General features: G+C 35.4%; 1 protein-coding gene across 6 annotated transcripts in view; it reads right to left on the bottom strand.

The window, feature by feature from the left end:
• Positions 1 to 16,252, bottom strand: part of LOC150102804 (uncharacterized) — a 271,397-nt gene that overhangs the window by 199,295 nt on the left and 55,850 nt on the right. For all 6 annotated transcript variants that reach the window (XM_090399129.1, XM_090399128.1, XM_090399130.1 and 3 more), the window contains one exon: positions 2,762 to 2,875. In XM_090399129.1, the coding sequence (XP_090255255.1) occupies positions 2,762 to 2,875 (114 nt within the window). The remainder of the gene's footprint in view (positions 1 to 2,761; positions 2,876 to 16,252) is intronic.

Below are 16,252 nucleotides of genomic sequence, written 5' to 3'. Positions count from 1 at the left end.
ATATTTATTTTCTATGTGTTCTTGCAAAAGTCCTCACATGACTTTTGCTTAGCTTTCTTACATTTGTCTCTATATTCTCTAGGAGCACAAGCTGACTTATTTGTCAGGAACTTTTGATATGCTTTTTTCTTTTCCTTCACTGCCTATTTAACTTACTGTGTCCACCATGGAGTTCTGATTTTTCTATCCTTGCAGACAACCTAATCATATGCCTCTCTGGTTGAATCAATCAGGGTTTTCTTCAAGGCTTGCCACTGAATCTCCAAGGTTTGGTTCCTGTTCTCAAACTCTTTAATTTTTTTCTCAATAATCTTTTTGTATTTTAGTCTATAGTTCGCATCTGAGAGCTGCTCAACTTTTATTCGCTTTAAAACTTTCTTCACCTTCTAATGATGTAACCAATTACCAGGTATTTAAATGACTACTGATGGAATGAGGATAGACTTGTACAAAATGTATTCCATATGCACTTAAACTGCGAACAAACATTCATACAATATGAATAATGGAAGAACATCAAACGGAAAAGAAATTTAAAAAACACCATCAACAGAAGTAGTGGAGGCAGCATTAGCAGAGGAAAGGACAAATAGCATATTGATACAAATGATGTTTTAAAGACAAAAGAAACCAAAATATACAAGGTACTTTTAAATACAAAGTATGAGAAGGTATATTTGGACAATGGTAATCAAAGAAAGAAAGGCCCATTAAAAACAAAGATAAAATCTTGAAGGCAAACAGTATGAAGTAGTGATGAAGACAACTTGAAACTTGGACAATGTGACATTTGTGGAAACCACAGATGTGAGTTCTGAGAAAAATTAAGAGGAAACAGATAGCATGAATGGCAGATCACATTAAAAATGAAGATATCAGAAAGGAACTGAACATGAGCATTCCTCAAACTTTTCCTATGACAGAACACTTATTCAATGTAAAGCTAAGGGCACACTATCGCCGAAGGAGGCTGTACCACATCACAAAAATGTGACAGCACACACACTACAGGCATGCCTGGCCATGGCACATTGCATTGACCTTGCTTGTGACTGCATGTTACCTAAAATAGATACCTCCGTACTCCACTTACACTCGGAGGTGTCGACAACTGCGGGCAGCACGTGCTGGCCTTAATAGCACAATCCACACACACAAAGTGAGGAGCGCCCGATTTTCAAACATGTATGAACTTGTCACAGCATTTAAAACCATTCCAGGCTCATATCAATTTTGATAATTTTTCACGGAACATAGTTTGGGAAACCCTGATCTAAAGTGATATTGTCGTAAACAACACAGAAAGCAGGAAGTTAGAAAAACAGCTGTTTCATTCCAGGATGACAAACCAAAAGAAAATCAAGATCCATTTAGCTGTAAAAGCTGATAATAGCATATATAATACAAATGAGAATTTGCTTCAAATAAGCTAATAATGTACGTTAAAATATGTTGTGATACAATCTATTCTCATTACAACAATCACTGTTATAACAATTTCACTCACAATAAAAAATTAGTGTAGTCATGACTGAAGCCCCAATGCTATTCTAAAGAAAATTAACTTTAGCAAATATTCACAACTAATTATTCCTGGGGTCCCTATACATTAATTATGATTGTGTCATAGTATACAGTACAACCTTTGAGGATGTATGTTAAGAACTGAGGATATGAAATGAGATACAGCTATGCTTCCTGCAAATCATTTAATTTTTATGAATAACAAAAGAAATGCAGTTAAAATATCACAAGTAAAAATAGATTTCAATGTTTAATAATTCAAAAGATTGCAGAATCACAAATAACATATAGAAATATTCAAAAGTACTGGGTGTTCGGGATAAATTTGACAGTTTCGTAAGGAAAAAGAAAATCTTCTTTGTATCTATTAAATTTAATGAATTGACAAAAAAACATTACAGGCAGAGTTAATTACAATACTATCAACAAGATTTACTCAAAATAACCACCATTAGCATCGATCACAGCTTCAATTCTGCTTCGGAACCTCGAACAAGCTGATGCTACAGTCTCCCTGGGAAGGGCCGCAAAAACTGTTTTAATTTTATCCATTAACTGGGCTTTTGTATTACTGGAAGTGCGATTGGTGTCTTTTTCAACTGCGCCCCATACAAAATAATCCATGGGGTTAAGGTCTGGGGAGTTTGGAGGCCAAACATTTGGACTGGTGAAGTCGTAGAAATTTTCAGACAACCATTTTTGACTTTTCCCAGAGGTGTGGCAAGGGGCCGAATCCTGCTGCCATACATACGGCCTACCATTGCCTACCCTTGTTATCCAGGGCTTGACTACAGTTAGCAACTCCACGAACAAAGCCCGAATTCCAATGCCAGGGTTCTTCAACACCTGTTCCTGCAGATTTGCGAGGAATTCTGCTGTACGAACGCAATCAGATCGTCTGCTAGGGATCTTTCTTCTTGCTACATCCTCGTAGTCACCATTACAAGTCTCTAGTTCATGCCTGATTGTTTTTACTGTATTCAGGGAGCATTGGGCAGCAGTCGTAATATCCTTATTTTGATGGCGGGCACGAATCATCATGATACAAGTTATTCTCTTCCATGATTCAGGTGGGTTCCAGCTATCCATCCTTTCTGACATCTTGTATGTGAATGAAGAAGGGTCCAAACTTTTAAATGAAGAGAAGTGTGTGTTAATACATGTAACTTACGGAAAAATATAATTAATTATAAATATGTCAAATTTATCCCGAACACCCTGTATATAATACTTCTACCTTTGAGTGTTCATTTGTAGTTTCATCTTCTTCCTCCTCTTGTTCTCTTTCATCCTCCCCTTCATCTTTTTCATCATCATCACCAATACGTCCTCTGTCATCAGTAGTAGAATCCTAGTTGGATTTTAAAAAAATATTAGATTCAAACAAGTAAGAAATTACAGTATTTACAACCAATATGAAAAATTAAAATAAAAATACTGCTCACATTACTTGCACAAAAATGTTGCTAATCTGGCATATTTTTTCTAAACCGAAAAAAAAAAAAATCTATAAAAAATAAAAATAAAACATTAAGCTATTTTATGGCTAATAAACTCCACTGGAATGTTATCAATGGAATGTTTTTTGTTTGTTTTTGCTGTTAAAAATGTACCATAATTAAAACCCTTCAGTTACACTGAAATAAAATTATGGAAGTAAGATATTTTTGGAGATAAAATATTTATTTTATTTATTTAATACAGAATATTCATATCACCCAGTCAATCAGTGCCTAAGAGTTTCAGTTTTTTGCATCTTTCTCATACTGAATAGCTAAAATGCCCCATTGTCTTACAATGGAAAAACACCTACGGAAATCCAAAATCACCTTCTGAACTGATACATATATATATAATAATCACTATATATATATATACATATAAAATATTTTATTGAATGTACCTACAGATGAAGTTCTGACTTGTCTTAAGGACAAGGTTTCTAAGAAAATATTTGCTCTTCTAACTAACTGCATCAATTCTGGCTATTTCTGCTATGAAGATAAAATATATAAACAAACTAGCAGGTTAGCTATGGGCAGCCCTCTATCCCCAGTCTTAGCTAACATTTTTTAGAAGATTTTGAAGAGAGAGCTATTTCTATAGCTACTTTAAAACCTAAACTGTGATTTTTTAAAACCTAAACTTACGCTACATTGATGACTTCTTCCTTATCTGGGAACATGGCTTAGAGGAACTTCAAAACTTCCTAAACAATTTAAATAATCAACATCAGAACTAGAGATTAACACCGTTCTCCCCTTCTTGGATCTAAAGATCAGTAGATTACCTTACTGTCTTAAATTTTCAACTTTTCGGGTCAAAGAGCTTATACATGGTAACTGGATATGGGTGATTGGGTTAGATTCCTCTTCTAATGGCATTCTTCCCTTTTTGGATCTTAAGATCAATAGATGCCTGACTGTCTTAAATTTTCAATCTTTCAAAAAATCACCCACACTGATAGATACTTACATGCCTCTTCTCATCACTTTCCTCCACAGAAACTTGGCATCATCTCCACTCTTGTCCATCAAGCAAGATGTCTTACTTCTACAGAAGAAGACCTTCAAACAGAACTGAACTTCTTGAAACGTACCTTCTTAAATAATGGATATTCTTCTCATAACATCACTAAACGTTTGAGACGTTAACAACCTCGACAAGAAGAGGAATCCAACCTGATCACCCATATCCAGTTACCATATATAAGCTCTTTGACCCCAAAACTTGCTAGAATTTTGAAGAAATTCAACATAAAAACCAACTATACCACTCTACCAAAGCTTTGTTTCTTTCTGAGCCACCCAAAACACAACCAGCTACATTTCCCAGGTGTTTATAGAGTTGTATGCGACTATGGTAGACCTTATTTCGGTCAGACAGATAAATCTATTTCACTACGTCTTGAGGAACACAGACGTGACATCTCCTACAAAAGAACCCGAACGAGTGCCCTCTCCAGTCACGGTCTTTTCTCCGCCAACTCTAATCTTGAAGAGCATCAACACCAAATCAATTGGGATCACACAACCAATTTGTATATATGCAATGATGATTTTGAAAGACGCATTGTAGAATCTAAAGAAATAGTCATGGATCCTTCACACATGAACAGCAATCTAAGTTACAGTTTGCCTGATTCCCATAGTGCAGTAATCCAATACTGGCACTCTAAAATCAGCTATCACTCAACATCAACTCACGCTAATAATGCCACGCAGTCTCTAATTCAAATATGACTGTTGCTATTCTTCTAACTCTTTTGTGTTAAACTGAAAAGCCCATTTTTTTCCCGTATTAGTTTTTGTAAGTTTTTAGTTATTTCTTACTCACCCGAAGAAGTCGGAATTTCAATGAAACTAGTTGTGATTCATTAAAGTTTTTTTATTATACTCCTTGGGTTCTAGTCAGTATAATTATTGATTCTAAATATATATATATATATATATATATATATATATATATATAATCATTTATTTATAATTTTACAATTATAAATAGGGAAACCAATCAAAACAAATAAGTAATCTGTGTACACTAAGATAGGACTTGGAGATTGTTATGATGTAAAGGAAAACCAGGTGTCTCTATCATATGCTAATTGACGGATCTCTGATGCAGAGTTGGGGGGGAGGGAATATTGTTGATGTATTTCCAATATGGAGTTTGGGGTCTGCCTCTTTTTCCATTTGTAGGGTAATAAGGATTCCAGATAATATAATATATATACGTGTATATATAATAAGCAAAACTGCAGCCAAAACCACTATTCCTAGAGGCTACAAAAAACAATACATCCCATGCTGGAGTAGAGAAACTGAGGAACTTTTAGCCAAATATGAAGAGATTGAAGACCCAACTGTTGCTAAGCAGCTCACAACAACACTGGATAAAAACAGAAAGGAAAGATAGATCTCAACCATCCATGAACTCGATTTCCCCACATCTAGCCAGAAAAGCTGGTCACTTCTGAGAAAATTAGGTGGGGCAGAACCAACAACACATAAAACAACAGAGATAACTCCTGATCAAATGGCTAATCATTTATTGAAAACCTCCAAGATACGTCCCAGCTCTATCAGGAAAATTACTGTGCAATCTTCCATCAGACAAATCCTGAAGACAGGCCTCGAGCTTCCTGAACATATACACCCTGTATCTCGGGAAGAGGTACAAGTAGCCTTAAAATTCACCAAGAATGGCAAGGCTGCAGGAGGGGACAGTATCCTCCCCCGAGTTTCTAAAACATCTCGGTCAACAATGGGAAACATGACTGGTCGCCCTTTTCTGAAAAATTATAATGACTCCAGTATCTTGGGAAGAGGTACAGGTAGCCTTAAAACTCACCAAGAATGGCAAGGCTGCAGGAGTGGATGGTATCCTCCCCCGAGTTTCTAAATCATCTAGGCCAACAATGGGAAATATGGCTGGCTGCCCTTTTCTCAAAAATTATAATGACCAGAAAACTACCAAATCTGTGGCGGGAAGGCAAAATAATTTGGCTTCCCACCAGGGAAAGATCCAAACGATGTCAAAAATCTACAACCTATCTCCTTGCTTTGCTCCATCTTTAAGCTCTTTGAAAGAATTCTCCTTAAAAGAATTTCACCACTCATTGAAAGAGCACTCCCGATTGAACAAGCTGGCGTCACACTGTGCAGAAGTTGCTGTGACCAGAAGAAACTTAAATCCAGAGCCACTTTCATTGACCTCACATCAGCATATGACACAGTCTGGATCAGGGGTCTCCTCCTAAAGCTAAAAAATATTATAAGGTGCAAAAAAACCTTCCAGCTTTTTGAATCCATTCTCTCCAACAGAAAGCTCTGGGTCCATATTGCTAGAAAAAAAAGCAGGCCCAGATTCCTTCACAACGGTCTCCCACAGGGCTCTGTTATCTCCTTTACTCTTTAACATCTATGTGTCCGACTTTCCACATACCAGCTCAAGCAAGTATATGTATGCTGATGACTTAGCAATCCTACATGAACCTACCTCCTTCGCCAACCTGGAATCAACTTTGAACACAGACCTGAACATCCTGGAAGGAGTACTTCAAGTAGTGGTACTTGAAGCCAAATCCAACGAAAACTGTGTCCACAGTATTTCACCTGAACAATGCAGAGGCAAATCGACACTTCAATCTTTCTTTCTGTGGAAAAATGGTAAAACACGAGCCTCATCCAAAATACCTTGGAGTGAGTATGGACAGAAGCCTAACCTATAAAATGCACATCACCAACCTGTCCAACAAAATTAAAACCCGAAACAATATCATTTCAAGGCTTGCTGGAACAACCTGGGGTTGTGGTGCAGAAGTTCTAAGGTCATCTGCACTAGCTCTCGCATTCTCTGCAGCAGAATATTGTGCCCCTGTCTGGGAAAGAAGTGCACACACTAACATTATAGACACCCAGCTAAACTCTACCATGCGCACAATTAGTGGAACAGTGAGAAGCACCCCTCTCTCCTGGCTGCCTGTCCTATCTAACATTGCTCCACCAAATATACGGAGAAGACAAGCCTCGATTAAAGAATTTAATAAAGCAATGAGCAACCCACTCCTGCATCAGACTCTCATAAATCCACTTAGTCTTCCCCCTAAAATCTAGAAAGCCTTTCTGGTCCATGGATGAACTCTTCAGCTGCCCTGCCATCAACACCTCACATATGGAGAGAATACTGGTCCAACAATCTCCCAACAAATGGCTTCCTGGTAGAAGATCCCTGTGCTCTGCAGACTAGTTTTGCTCTTCGTAGGAAGATTTGGTTATCAATCAACAGGATCAGAACTAACCAGGGCAAATGTGGCTACCTACTACATAAATGGAGGCTGTTAGACCACTCTTATTGTGATTGTTCAGACGATTACTCATATTGTGAAGGACTGCCCAAGGTGTCAATTTCACGGTGGTGACCTACAGGACATCCACAAGGGGATGCATGAGGCCTTGGATTGGCTTTCCAGACTGGACATTGACCTGAAGCTGTTCTGTATTCCTCTTTTCTATAAGAATAAATAAATAAACTGATAACAAGGCTCAATAACATACTCACTAATATGAAATATTAGCTATCACTGATTAACAAAATATACCTAAGAATATTTTGTTCTTAAGTGAAAGTTGTCAGAGGAAAAATGCTCTAAATTAAAGACGGCAAGAAATTATATTTTGGTTTCATCCTTTATCCAAGTGTATGAAAAAAAAAAAAGTTTGCACATGAAATAACTTCAGAATTGGGCTACTTGTATATAGAGGATAATTTATTTATTTATTCGTATGGAGTTTCCTCCCTTTTTATGACTTCACATCAATTGCCTTAGTATTGCATAATGCAACACAAGTAACCTTATGGGCATGTATAATGCTATGCATTATAGGAAGGGCCACTACTCAGAAGTTTCAATCTTTACTGAAGTCTCATTAGTGAAAGCAAGACCCAGAAGTGAAGCTACGGTTGAAGTAATGCAGAAGTCATATTTCCATATATAAGGAGTCAAAAGGTGTCACATCTTATTACTAAAATACTCTGGATTAGAGATAGATGTTGAAGTTTTTCCCACTTAGTTATAGTATAAATTAAAGATTCCAAGAAATTATATTCTTGGTTTCATCCTTTATCTAAGTGTAAACAAACAAACTTTGCATGTGAAGTAGCTTCACAACTGGGCTACTTATATATATATAGAGGCTAATGACTTCATTTCTATTGCCTTAGTATCCCATATACTTGTGGACATGTACAATGCTATGCATTATGGAAAAGGGCTACTGCCCAAACTATCTCTAATTTTTAGCATGGCATCTTTAATTTTTAGTATAACCAAATGAAAAACTATCAACATATCTAATCCAGAGTATTTTAGTCATAAGATGTGATACCTTTTGACTACTTGTATATGGAAATACGACTTCCGCATTACTTCAACCTTGGTATCACTTCTGGATCTGGCTCCTACTGATGAGACCTCAATAAAGGTTGAAACCAGTGTGGGTAGTGGCCCTTCCTATAATGAATAGCATTATACATGCCTACAAAGATATGTGTGTTGCATAATGCAACACACATTTCCTAAGGCAATTAACATAAAGTCATTAGCCTCTTTATACAAGTAGCACAATCGTGATGTTACTTCACGTGCAAACTTTGCTTACACTTGGATAAAGGATGGAACCAAGAATATAATTTCTTGGCATCTTTAATTTTTAGTATAACCAAGTGAAAAAACTTTTCAACAGGAAGAATATGCATTTCATATCTATCACAAAATCTGTATACGTACCTTTAATTCACCATGAAAAATGACATGAATGATAAATTTTAAGTATACAACTTCAAGAACACATAGAAACTTTTGCAAACTGCACGCAGACATCAAGAACTCACATTTACCAGTGAACTTCCAATTGCTGTACAATCAATACCATGAGATTTTTTTTTTAGTAATTTGGAAGCTTTATATTTAAGAAAAAAATATGTAGTTTTGCATGCACTCCTTCTCTGCATACAGTTCAGACATGGATTTAGCAATGTAATGAAATTTAATTTCAATAATTTTTTGTTGTTATTTTTCATAATGTTGGAGAGTGAGGCCAACTATCATTTACTTGATCAAAAGCTGAATCATTAATAAAAGATAATTGTAACAAAAAACTTAAAAATAAGCCTTTTCTGATTCATTTCAACACGAACTTATGCACCTACTTTGGCGTCACTTAATTCCATTTCTAAATCTGAATTCCACAGAAATTTTTTAGCTTTCTTTTCATATCCTTTTAATTTTTAATATTTCCACCAAAGTACCAACATTTGTTTTGTTACAGAACAAAAGCCTCCAGAAATCCATTTGCTCACTTTCCATAAGCAAGTTATCAGAGACAAGTTCAAGTGAATCTTCAGCCACATTCTAACAACATTCAAAATATATTATTCTACACATAATTTACACATACCCACCCATTTAAAAAAATTTCATTCACTATCAAGTTATTTGATCATGGTAAAGCTACCAACAAATTTATTAAAGAAGTTTCATTTCCAACCACGAGAGAGCATCTTTATGTAATTATTAAAACGAACAGTCATTAAAATCTCAATCTGCAGTATCATCCTCCTCTGTTATCATTCTTTCTTCAGGGTGGCCCATAAGTCGTGGACCATGCCATAGAAAGGGCATTAGTTATGAATAACCATATCATGTAAATGTCTTACATTTTCAGCTTCACAAAGACAGGCTTTTTCATGGAATGTTCCATAACTTATGGGCTACCCTGTATATGAAAGACTTTATAATATCCACTATGAATCCACTATCCATACTATCCACAAAAATCCTCTCATAGCCATATTATATAGTGTTCTTCTCAAAGGATGATACTCCATTTGCATCATACTTTGAGGGTTTGTTTGAACTGATAAAAATGAGCTGACATTATGTGTTGTTGTTACAGCACCTTGCTTGCAAATGGTAAATCTCATAGACTTCAAGCAAACAAGCAAGTTTTTCACATAATGAATACATTTAAATTAAATTACAGGTAACCGTCGTATAACGCAGATGTTAGGTTCCATAGAAATGCCACATTATATAAATCATGTTATGCAAGACTCAGATCACATAGAAAAAGTAGGATTATGTTCCAAATTCGGTTTCTTTTTATTATATAAACAACAATGACATATCCAACAAAAATATATTTTTATTTAATTCAGGTAATTCATGTAAGTTAAGAAAACATATAAACTGTGAAACAAATACATACATACGTACAAACTTATAAAAATTACAACTGTATGCGCAAACTTCGTTACACATAATGCATAAATGTTTTAGGCAAAATAAAATAAAGTGCATATTTTAATCGTCATCACTGTCTTAAAAACATAACATTTCGTAGATGTTCTTTATTTACGAGTGTTCAGACGTCGTCATCACTGGAAATCTCTTGGGCATCATTTGTGTAATTTTCATTGCATACTTCAGCTGGTTTAGTTATCAAGAAGTCAGTAATAAGACCCTGCCACTATGCTGGGTCTTAATTACCACTATGCTGCAATTTTTTTTTATTAAGTTCATAATTTGGAGCAAAACGAATATTCAATTGTCTCGTGAATTTTCCAGAGCGCTCCATTGAGGGATCATTGTGTGTAAAATAACTTCCTAACTTTCTTCCCAAATCCACTCCCGCTAATTTCTTTAAACTGAATTCTTTAACGGAATCACAATCAGAATCATCAGCAGAACTTTCCCCACCATTTGGGGCGACGTCATTTATTAATTGTACCAGTTCCTCCTCATTTAAATCTGTTTCTCCATCAATTAATTCACTAATTTCATTTTCAACCATATCGCAAAAGCCTTCTGCACCAAAAATGTGTGCGACATTTATTATACGACTTAGCTCGGCATCCACTGGAGATACGAAATTTTGTTCCGGAACAGCGTCAGGCCATATTTTTTTCCAGCAAGCATTTAGTGTAGAGGGTTGTAATTCCTTAATGGACAGAGAAATAATTTTCACACAATTCAATATTGAAAAAACTCTTTCCACGCTTGAGAGAGTGTTATGTTTGGATTAGATTCCATTTTTTTTTTAAAAATTAATTGGAATGTTCGACAAATATAACATGATTTAAATGTTGATATTATTCCTTGGTCGAGTGGTTGAATAAATGAAGTAATATTAAGCAGCAAAAAAGTCATTTTAACATTCGGATGTCTTAAATTTGTTGGGTGGCCTGGTGCGTTATCTAAAATTAGTAGAATTCAGAAGTCAATATTTTTTTTTTTTTTTTTTTTTTGTGTAAATTTCTACATCGGGTACAAAACACTTGATTTCGAATTTTCAAACATGCTAGCTGTAACCCTTGCCTATTTGCTGGCCAAATAAACAGGTAGGGTGCACTTGTTGAGCCATTTCATAGGAAAATTTTAATTTTTTCTTCGAAAGAAATGGAGTATCTTTTCAATGTTGTTTTTTTGCCTTTCATTGCAGTTTTAGTGGCCATTACTAGAAAAATTAATTTCTTACATAAAAATAGCATTACATATTAATTATGTAACTCACTAGAAAATAAGGTGCTCAGCTTGAGATGAACACACTTATGATTTTTAAGGCGCTTTCCTGGCAGAAAACGACAATTTTCAACAATAAATACTTTATACAGACAACAACTGATGTACATGCATGCTAAAGGGTATTTCCCTAATTTAAATATAAATAAATTCGCTACTATAACTACATTCGTGATACTGGCAGACAGAAATTTAATAAAGATAAAATTTGATTTTTAAGTCATGCTTCTGACCTAATGTCCAATCCTCACCTTCTCATGGTGCACCCTGTTGGTATCTACCTGGATACTGAACGAACAAGGATGGGCTGTCAATTTGGGATTTAGCTGACCAAATTGTATTCTTATTGGCTTAAACCAATATAGAAAATGATAGTACAACATGACAAAATTTCATGCCCGCTGGGGCGTCGCCCGGTTAAACAAGTCCCCTGTTGTTTTCACCAGGAAACTACGGCGAACAGCAAAAAGTCAGCTACTGGAAAAAATCCTAAAACACACCCCAACTCAATATCACCAGAATTGAAGATCGGTACTATCACCATAACAAGCCTGAATGGCAAAGAAATGGAGCTAGCTGAGGAATTAGATAAGTACCAGATCGACATAATAGGGGTGACTGAAACAAAAAAGACAAAAACTGGTGAGATCTTTCTGAACAATAAATACAAAATGTTATATTCAGGAAATGACAATCAAGGAAAAGAAAGAGTAGCCATAATATTCAACACAAAACACGAGGCTAATCTTCTTGCATGGCAGGCAGTCTCAAGTAGAGTGATGTGTGCAAATATCAGAATGGGGAAATGGACAATGTGACTTATTTGTGCTTATGGTCGCACAGAAGGTTCTACTAAGGTAGAAGGGGAGGAATTTTTTGATGCTTTAGAAAAAGAAATGTTGGTCCTTCTTGGGGATCTAAACAGAAGAGTAGGAAATGATTTTCAGACATTCAAAAATATTTTGGGAAAATTTGGAGAAAAGAGCAAAGCCAATAATAATGGAAAATACCTGTTGGATTCTGCTCAGGACATGGACTGGTTATTACTAACACCATGTTCCAACATAAAAATATGCACAAATTCACATGGAGAAAAGAGGCAAGGAATAGGAAAAAGTCTCATTGACTATGTTATTGTTGACAGTGATGTTTTCTCCCTGGTGAAGGACACCAGAGTGTACAGAGGATTTGAAATTGGAAGCAATCACTATTTAGTCTTGAGCAGGATAAAATTGAATTTCATATTGAAAAGAATAGCATGTAAGAAAGTTTTAAAGTGAATAAAAGTCGAGCAGCTCTCAGATGTGAACTGTAGACTAAAATACACAAAGATTATTGAAGAAAAAATGAAAGAGTTTGAGAACAGGAACCAAAACTTGGAGATTCAGTGAGAAGCCTTGAAGAAAACCCTGATTGATTCAGCTAGAGAGGCATGTGATGAAGTTGTCTACAAGGATAGAAAATTTAGAACTCCATGGTGGACACAGGAAGTTAAAGAGGCAGTGAAAGAAAAGAAGAAAGCATATCAAAAGTTCTTGGCAAATAAGTCAGCTTTTGCTCTTAGAGAATACAGAGACAAAGGTGAGAAAGCAAAACACTGTGTAAAACTAGCTAAACAAGCCATGTGAGGACTTTTGCAAGAACATAGAAAATAAATATCAAGAAGGTGGTAAGATATTCTGGAGTGTTGAAGAAGCTTAGAAATGGTGGAAAGAGGGCAGAAGTAAAAGGAGTTAGAGATGATAAAGGTGACAAAGATATCCTTGAAGTATGGAGTAATTACTTCGAAAAATTGCTAAATGAAACAAGCAGTGATAGCACAGTGGTAAAAAAACACTCAACAGGCATACAGTCAAGAATACATATCCATACTTGAAGTAGAAAAAGCCATCAAAGGCTTGAAATGTGGAAAGGCAGCAGGAGTAGATGATATTTGACAAGAAATGCTGAAGTATGGTGGTATAAAAGTCTTACAGTGGATGCACTGCATAGTTCAGATAGCCTGGACAGAGGGACGAATTCCCGATGGTTGGAGTAGAGCTCTCATTAGTACCCATATATAAAAAGGGAAATAAAACTGAATGCGAGAATTACAGAGATATTTCCCTACTGAGTGTTCCCGGCAAGATCTATGCAAGTATACTTGAGAAACGGTTGAGAAGAATTGAGGAAGAAAAGCTTGGTGAAGCACAAGCTGGATTCAGGCCAAATAGAGGCCGTCACGATCAGATCTTCACTTTACAACAGATAGTCGAGAAGAATGGGAATATAACAAAGATTTGTATTTAAGTTTTGTCAATCTGGAAAAGGCATAGGACAAGCTGCCAAGAGAGAAGCTATTCGATACGCTACAGTTATATGATGTCAATGGGGCATTATATCAAACAATACTTAGTCTGTATTTGAATTGTAAGTCAGCAGTTAGAATTGAAGAAAGTACTGGAAAATGGTTTAATGTTAAATCTGGTGTGAGACAAGGATGTACGATATCCCCTCTGTTATTCATTATCTATATGGTTCACATTATGAAGGAAAATGGTATTAAACATGATATCAGAATTGGAGATGTTAATGTCAGCTCTGTGCTTTATGCAGACGATGTTATACTTCTAAATAAATCCGCTACAAGTTTGCAAGATTCCCTGACTAAATTGAATAACTGTTGTAAAAGATATGGTATGAAGGTCAGCATTAAAAAGACAAAGACAATGAAAATAGATAGAATTGTTGAAAATGTCAACTGTGTTGTGAATGGAGAACCTGTGGAACAAGTAAAACATTTCAGCTACTTAGGCACGATTTTTACTGAAGATGGTAAATTGAATATGGAATAGACAACAGAATCAACAAAGCCGGCATGTTAGGAAATCAATTGAAAAAATTTGTATGGAATAAGAGAGAAATTAGTCGAAACACTAAATTAGCTGTATACAAGACAGTGTTCAAACCAGTTTTAACTTATGGATCTGAGAGCTGGGTCAGAAGTAAAACACTTGACCAAAGACTAGAGACCACAGATATGAAGGTGCTGAGAAAAATTAGAGATGTGAACAGATGACATCGATGGCAATATCATATTAAAAACAAGGATATTAAGAAAGAACTTGACATTGTTGGCATCCAGGAATGTGTTAGCAGAGCTAATCTCAGGTGGTATGGTCACTTAAACAGAATGGGCGAAGAAAGATTAGCAAAACAAGTGTTTTCTGCCAGGTTTGCAGTAAAACGACCTAGAGAAAGACCAAGATATAGGTGGATTGATACGGTACAAAGTGCCTTAGACGATAGAAATATAAGATCTGATAATGTTAGAGTCTTGACAAGTAACAGACTGATTTGGAGGAAAATTGCAGATAGGAAGTTAGTAATAATGTAACATTTTTTCATGTAGTATTGAGGGTACATGGCAGGAATTTGATGATGATGATGATAAATCAGCTGAGTGGTACCCACAATGTGAATTAGCTTAGTGTATTAAACACTTGAACATTTTATATAATGAAAAGGCTGGTATGGTGAATAAATTTAATATTGTTTATTAAAAAAAATACAATTATTTTTTCAAAGAAAACTCAAAGATAAGATGACTAAGTAAATTGTGAAAAACTAGTCTGGCTATACAGCAAGTGCTTCCTACTTTCTTGTTGTTTTGTGAATTTTATTATTTGTCCTTCCTATTAAATTACTGCTCATGGATAATTTATATTAATTCACCCTTCATTATGAACAATAAATTAAAGAAAGCACCAACTAGAATTTCAAGAATGTGTCAGCAGAGCTAACCTAAGATGATATGGCCACTTCGATAAACACTTCAGAAGTCTATTTTATGGGTACTTTATAGGATTTATAATCAAGTTGTATGAAACGACTCAAAACTGAAGGCAAATTTCAAGAAGCAGAAAGTGTTGAAAACATTTCGTGAAGGGAAAAGGGTTCTGTTGTGCCATCAAGTGAAAACAATCAGGTAAGACATGCTTACCAAGACAAATGGCTTAAGAAATTCACACGATTATGATTATTACAGGATCTTTCGAAGTGGGGACATTTAGGTTTCACAAAGCATCAAATTCTCACAAAATATGCAGTGAAATATACCTGATCATAAATCTCATAAAATAGACTTCTAAAGTGTTTACTGAGGTGGTCATATCACCTTAGGTTAACTCTGCTGACACATTCTTGAATGTTAATGATGTCAAGTTAGTTTCTAATATCTTCATTTTTAATATGCTTCTGTATTTGATGCCATTGATTCACTACCTTCATTTTTCTCAGAACCCTCATATCTGTTGTGTTTAGTCGTTGATCAAGAAGTGTATTTCTAACCTAACTTTCACATTCATAACTTAAACTGGTTTTAACATTGTCTTGTATACTGCTAGTTTGGTATTTTGGCTAATTTTGCTCTTATTCCATATAAATTTATTCACCATACCAACTTTGCTTATTCTATTGTCTACTTCAAGATTTAACCAGCCATCTTCACTAAAAACTGTTCCTAAATAGCTGAAATATTTTATAGGATTGTATAGGACTGTTCTATAGAATCTCCATTCAGAATGCAGCTGATTTGAAATATCAGAAAGCTTGTTACAGATAATAAAGACATACTGCTTCGCATGAATCCATTTTCATAGATTTTTT

Source organism: Typopeltis vanoorti, chromosome 10, assembly GCF_054136105.1.
Source record: "Typopeltis vanoorti isolate ZY-2024b chromosome 10, IOZ_Tvanoo_1.0, whole genome shotgun sequence".
Classification (NCBI taxonomy): Eukaryota; Metazoa; Arthropoda; class Arachnida; order Uropygi; family Thelyphonidae; genus Typopeltis; species Typopeltis vanoorti.
This window is presented reverse-complemented; position numbering and strand designations above follow the sequence as displayed.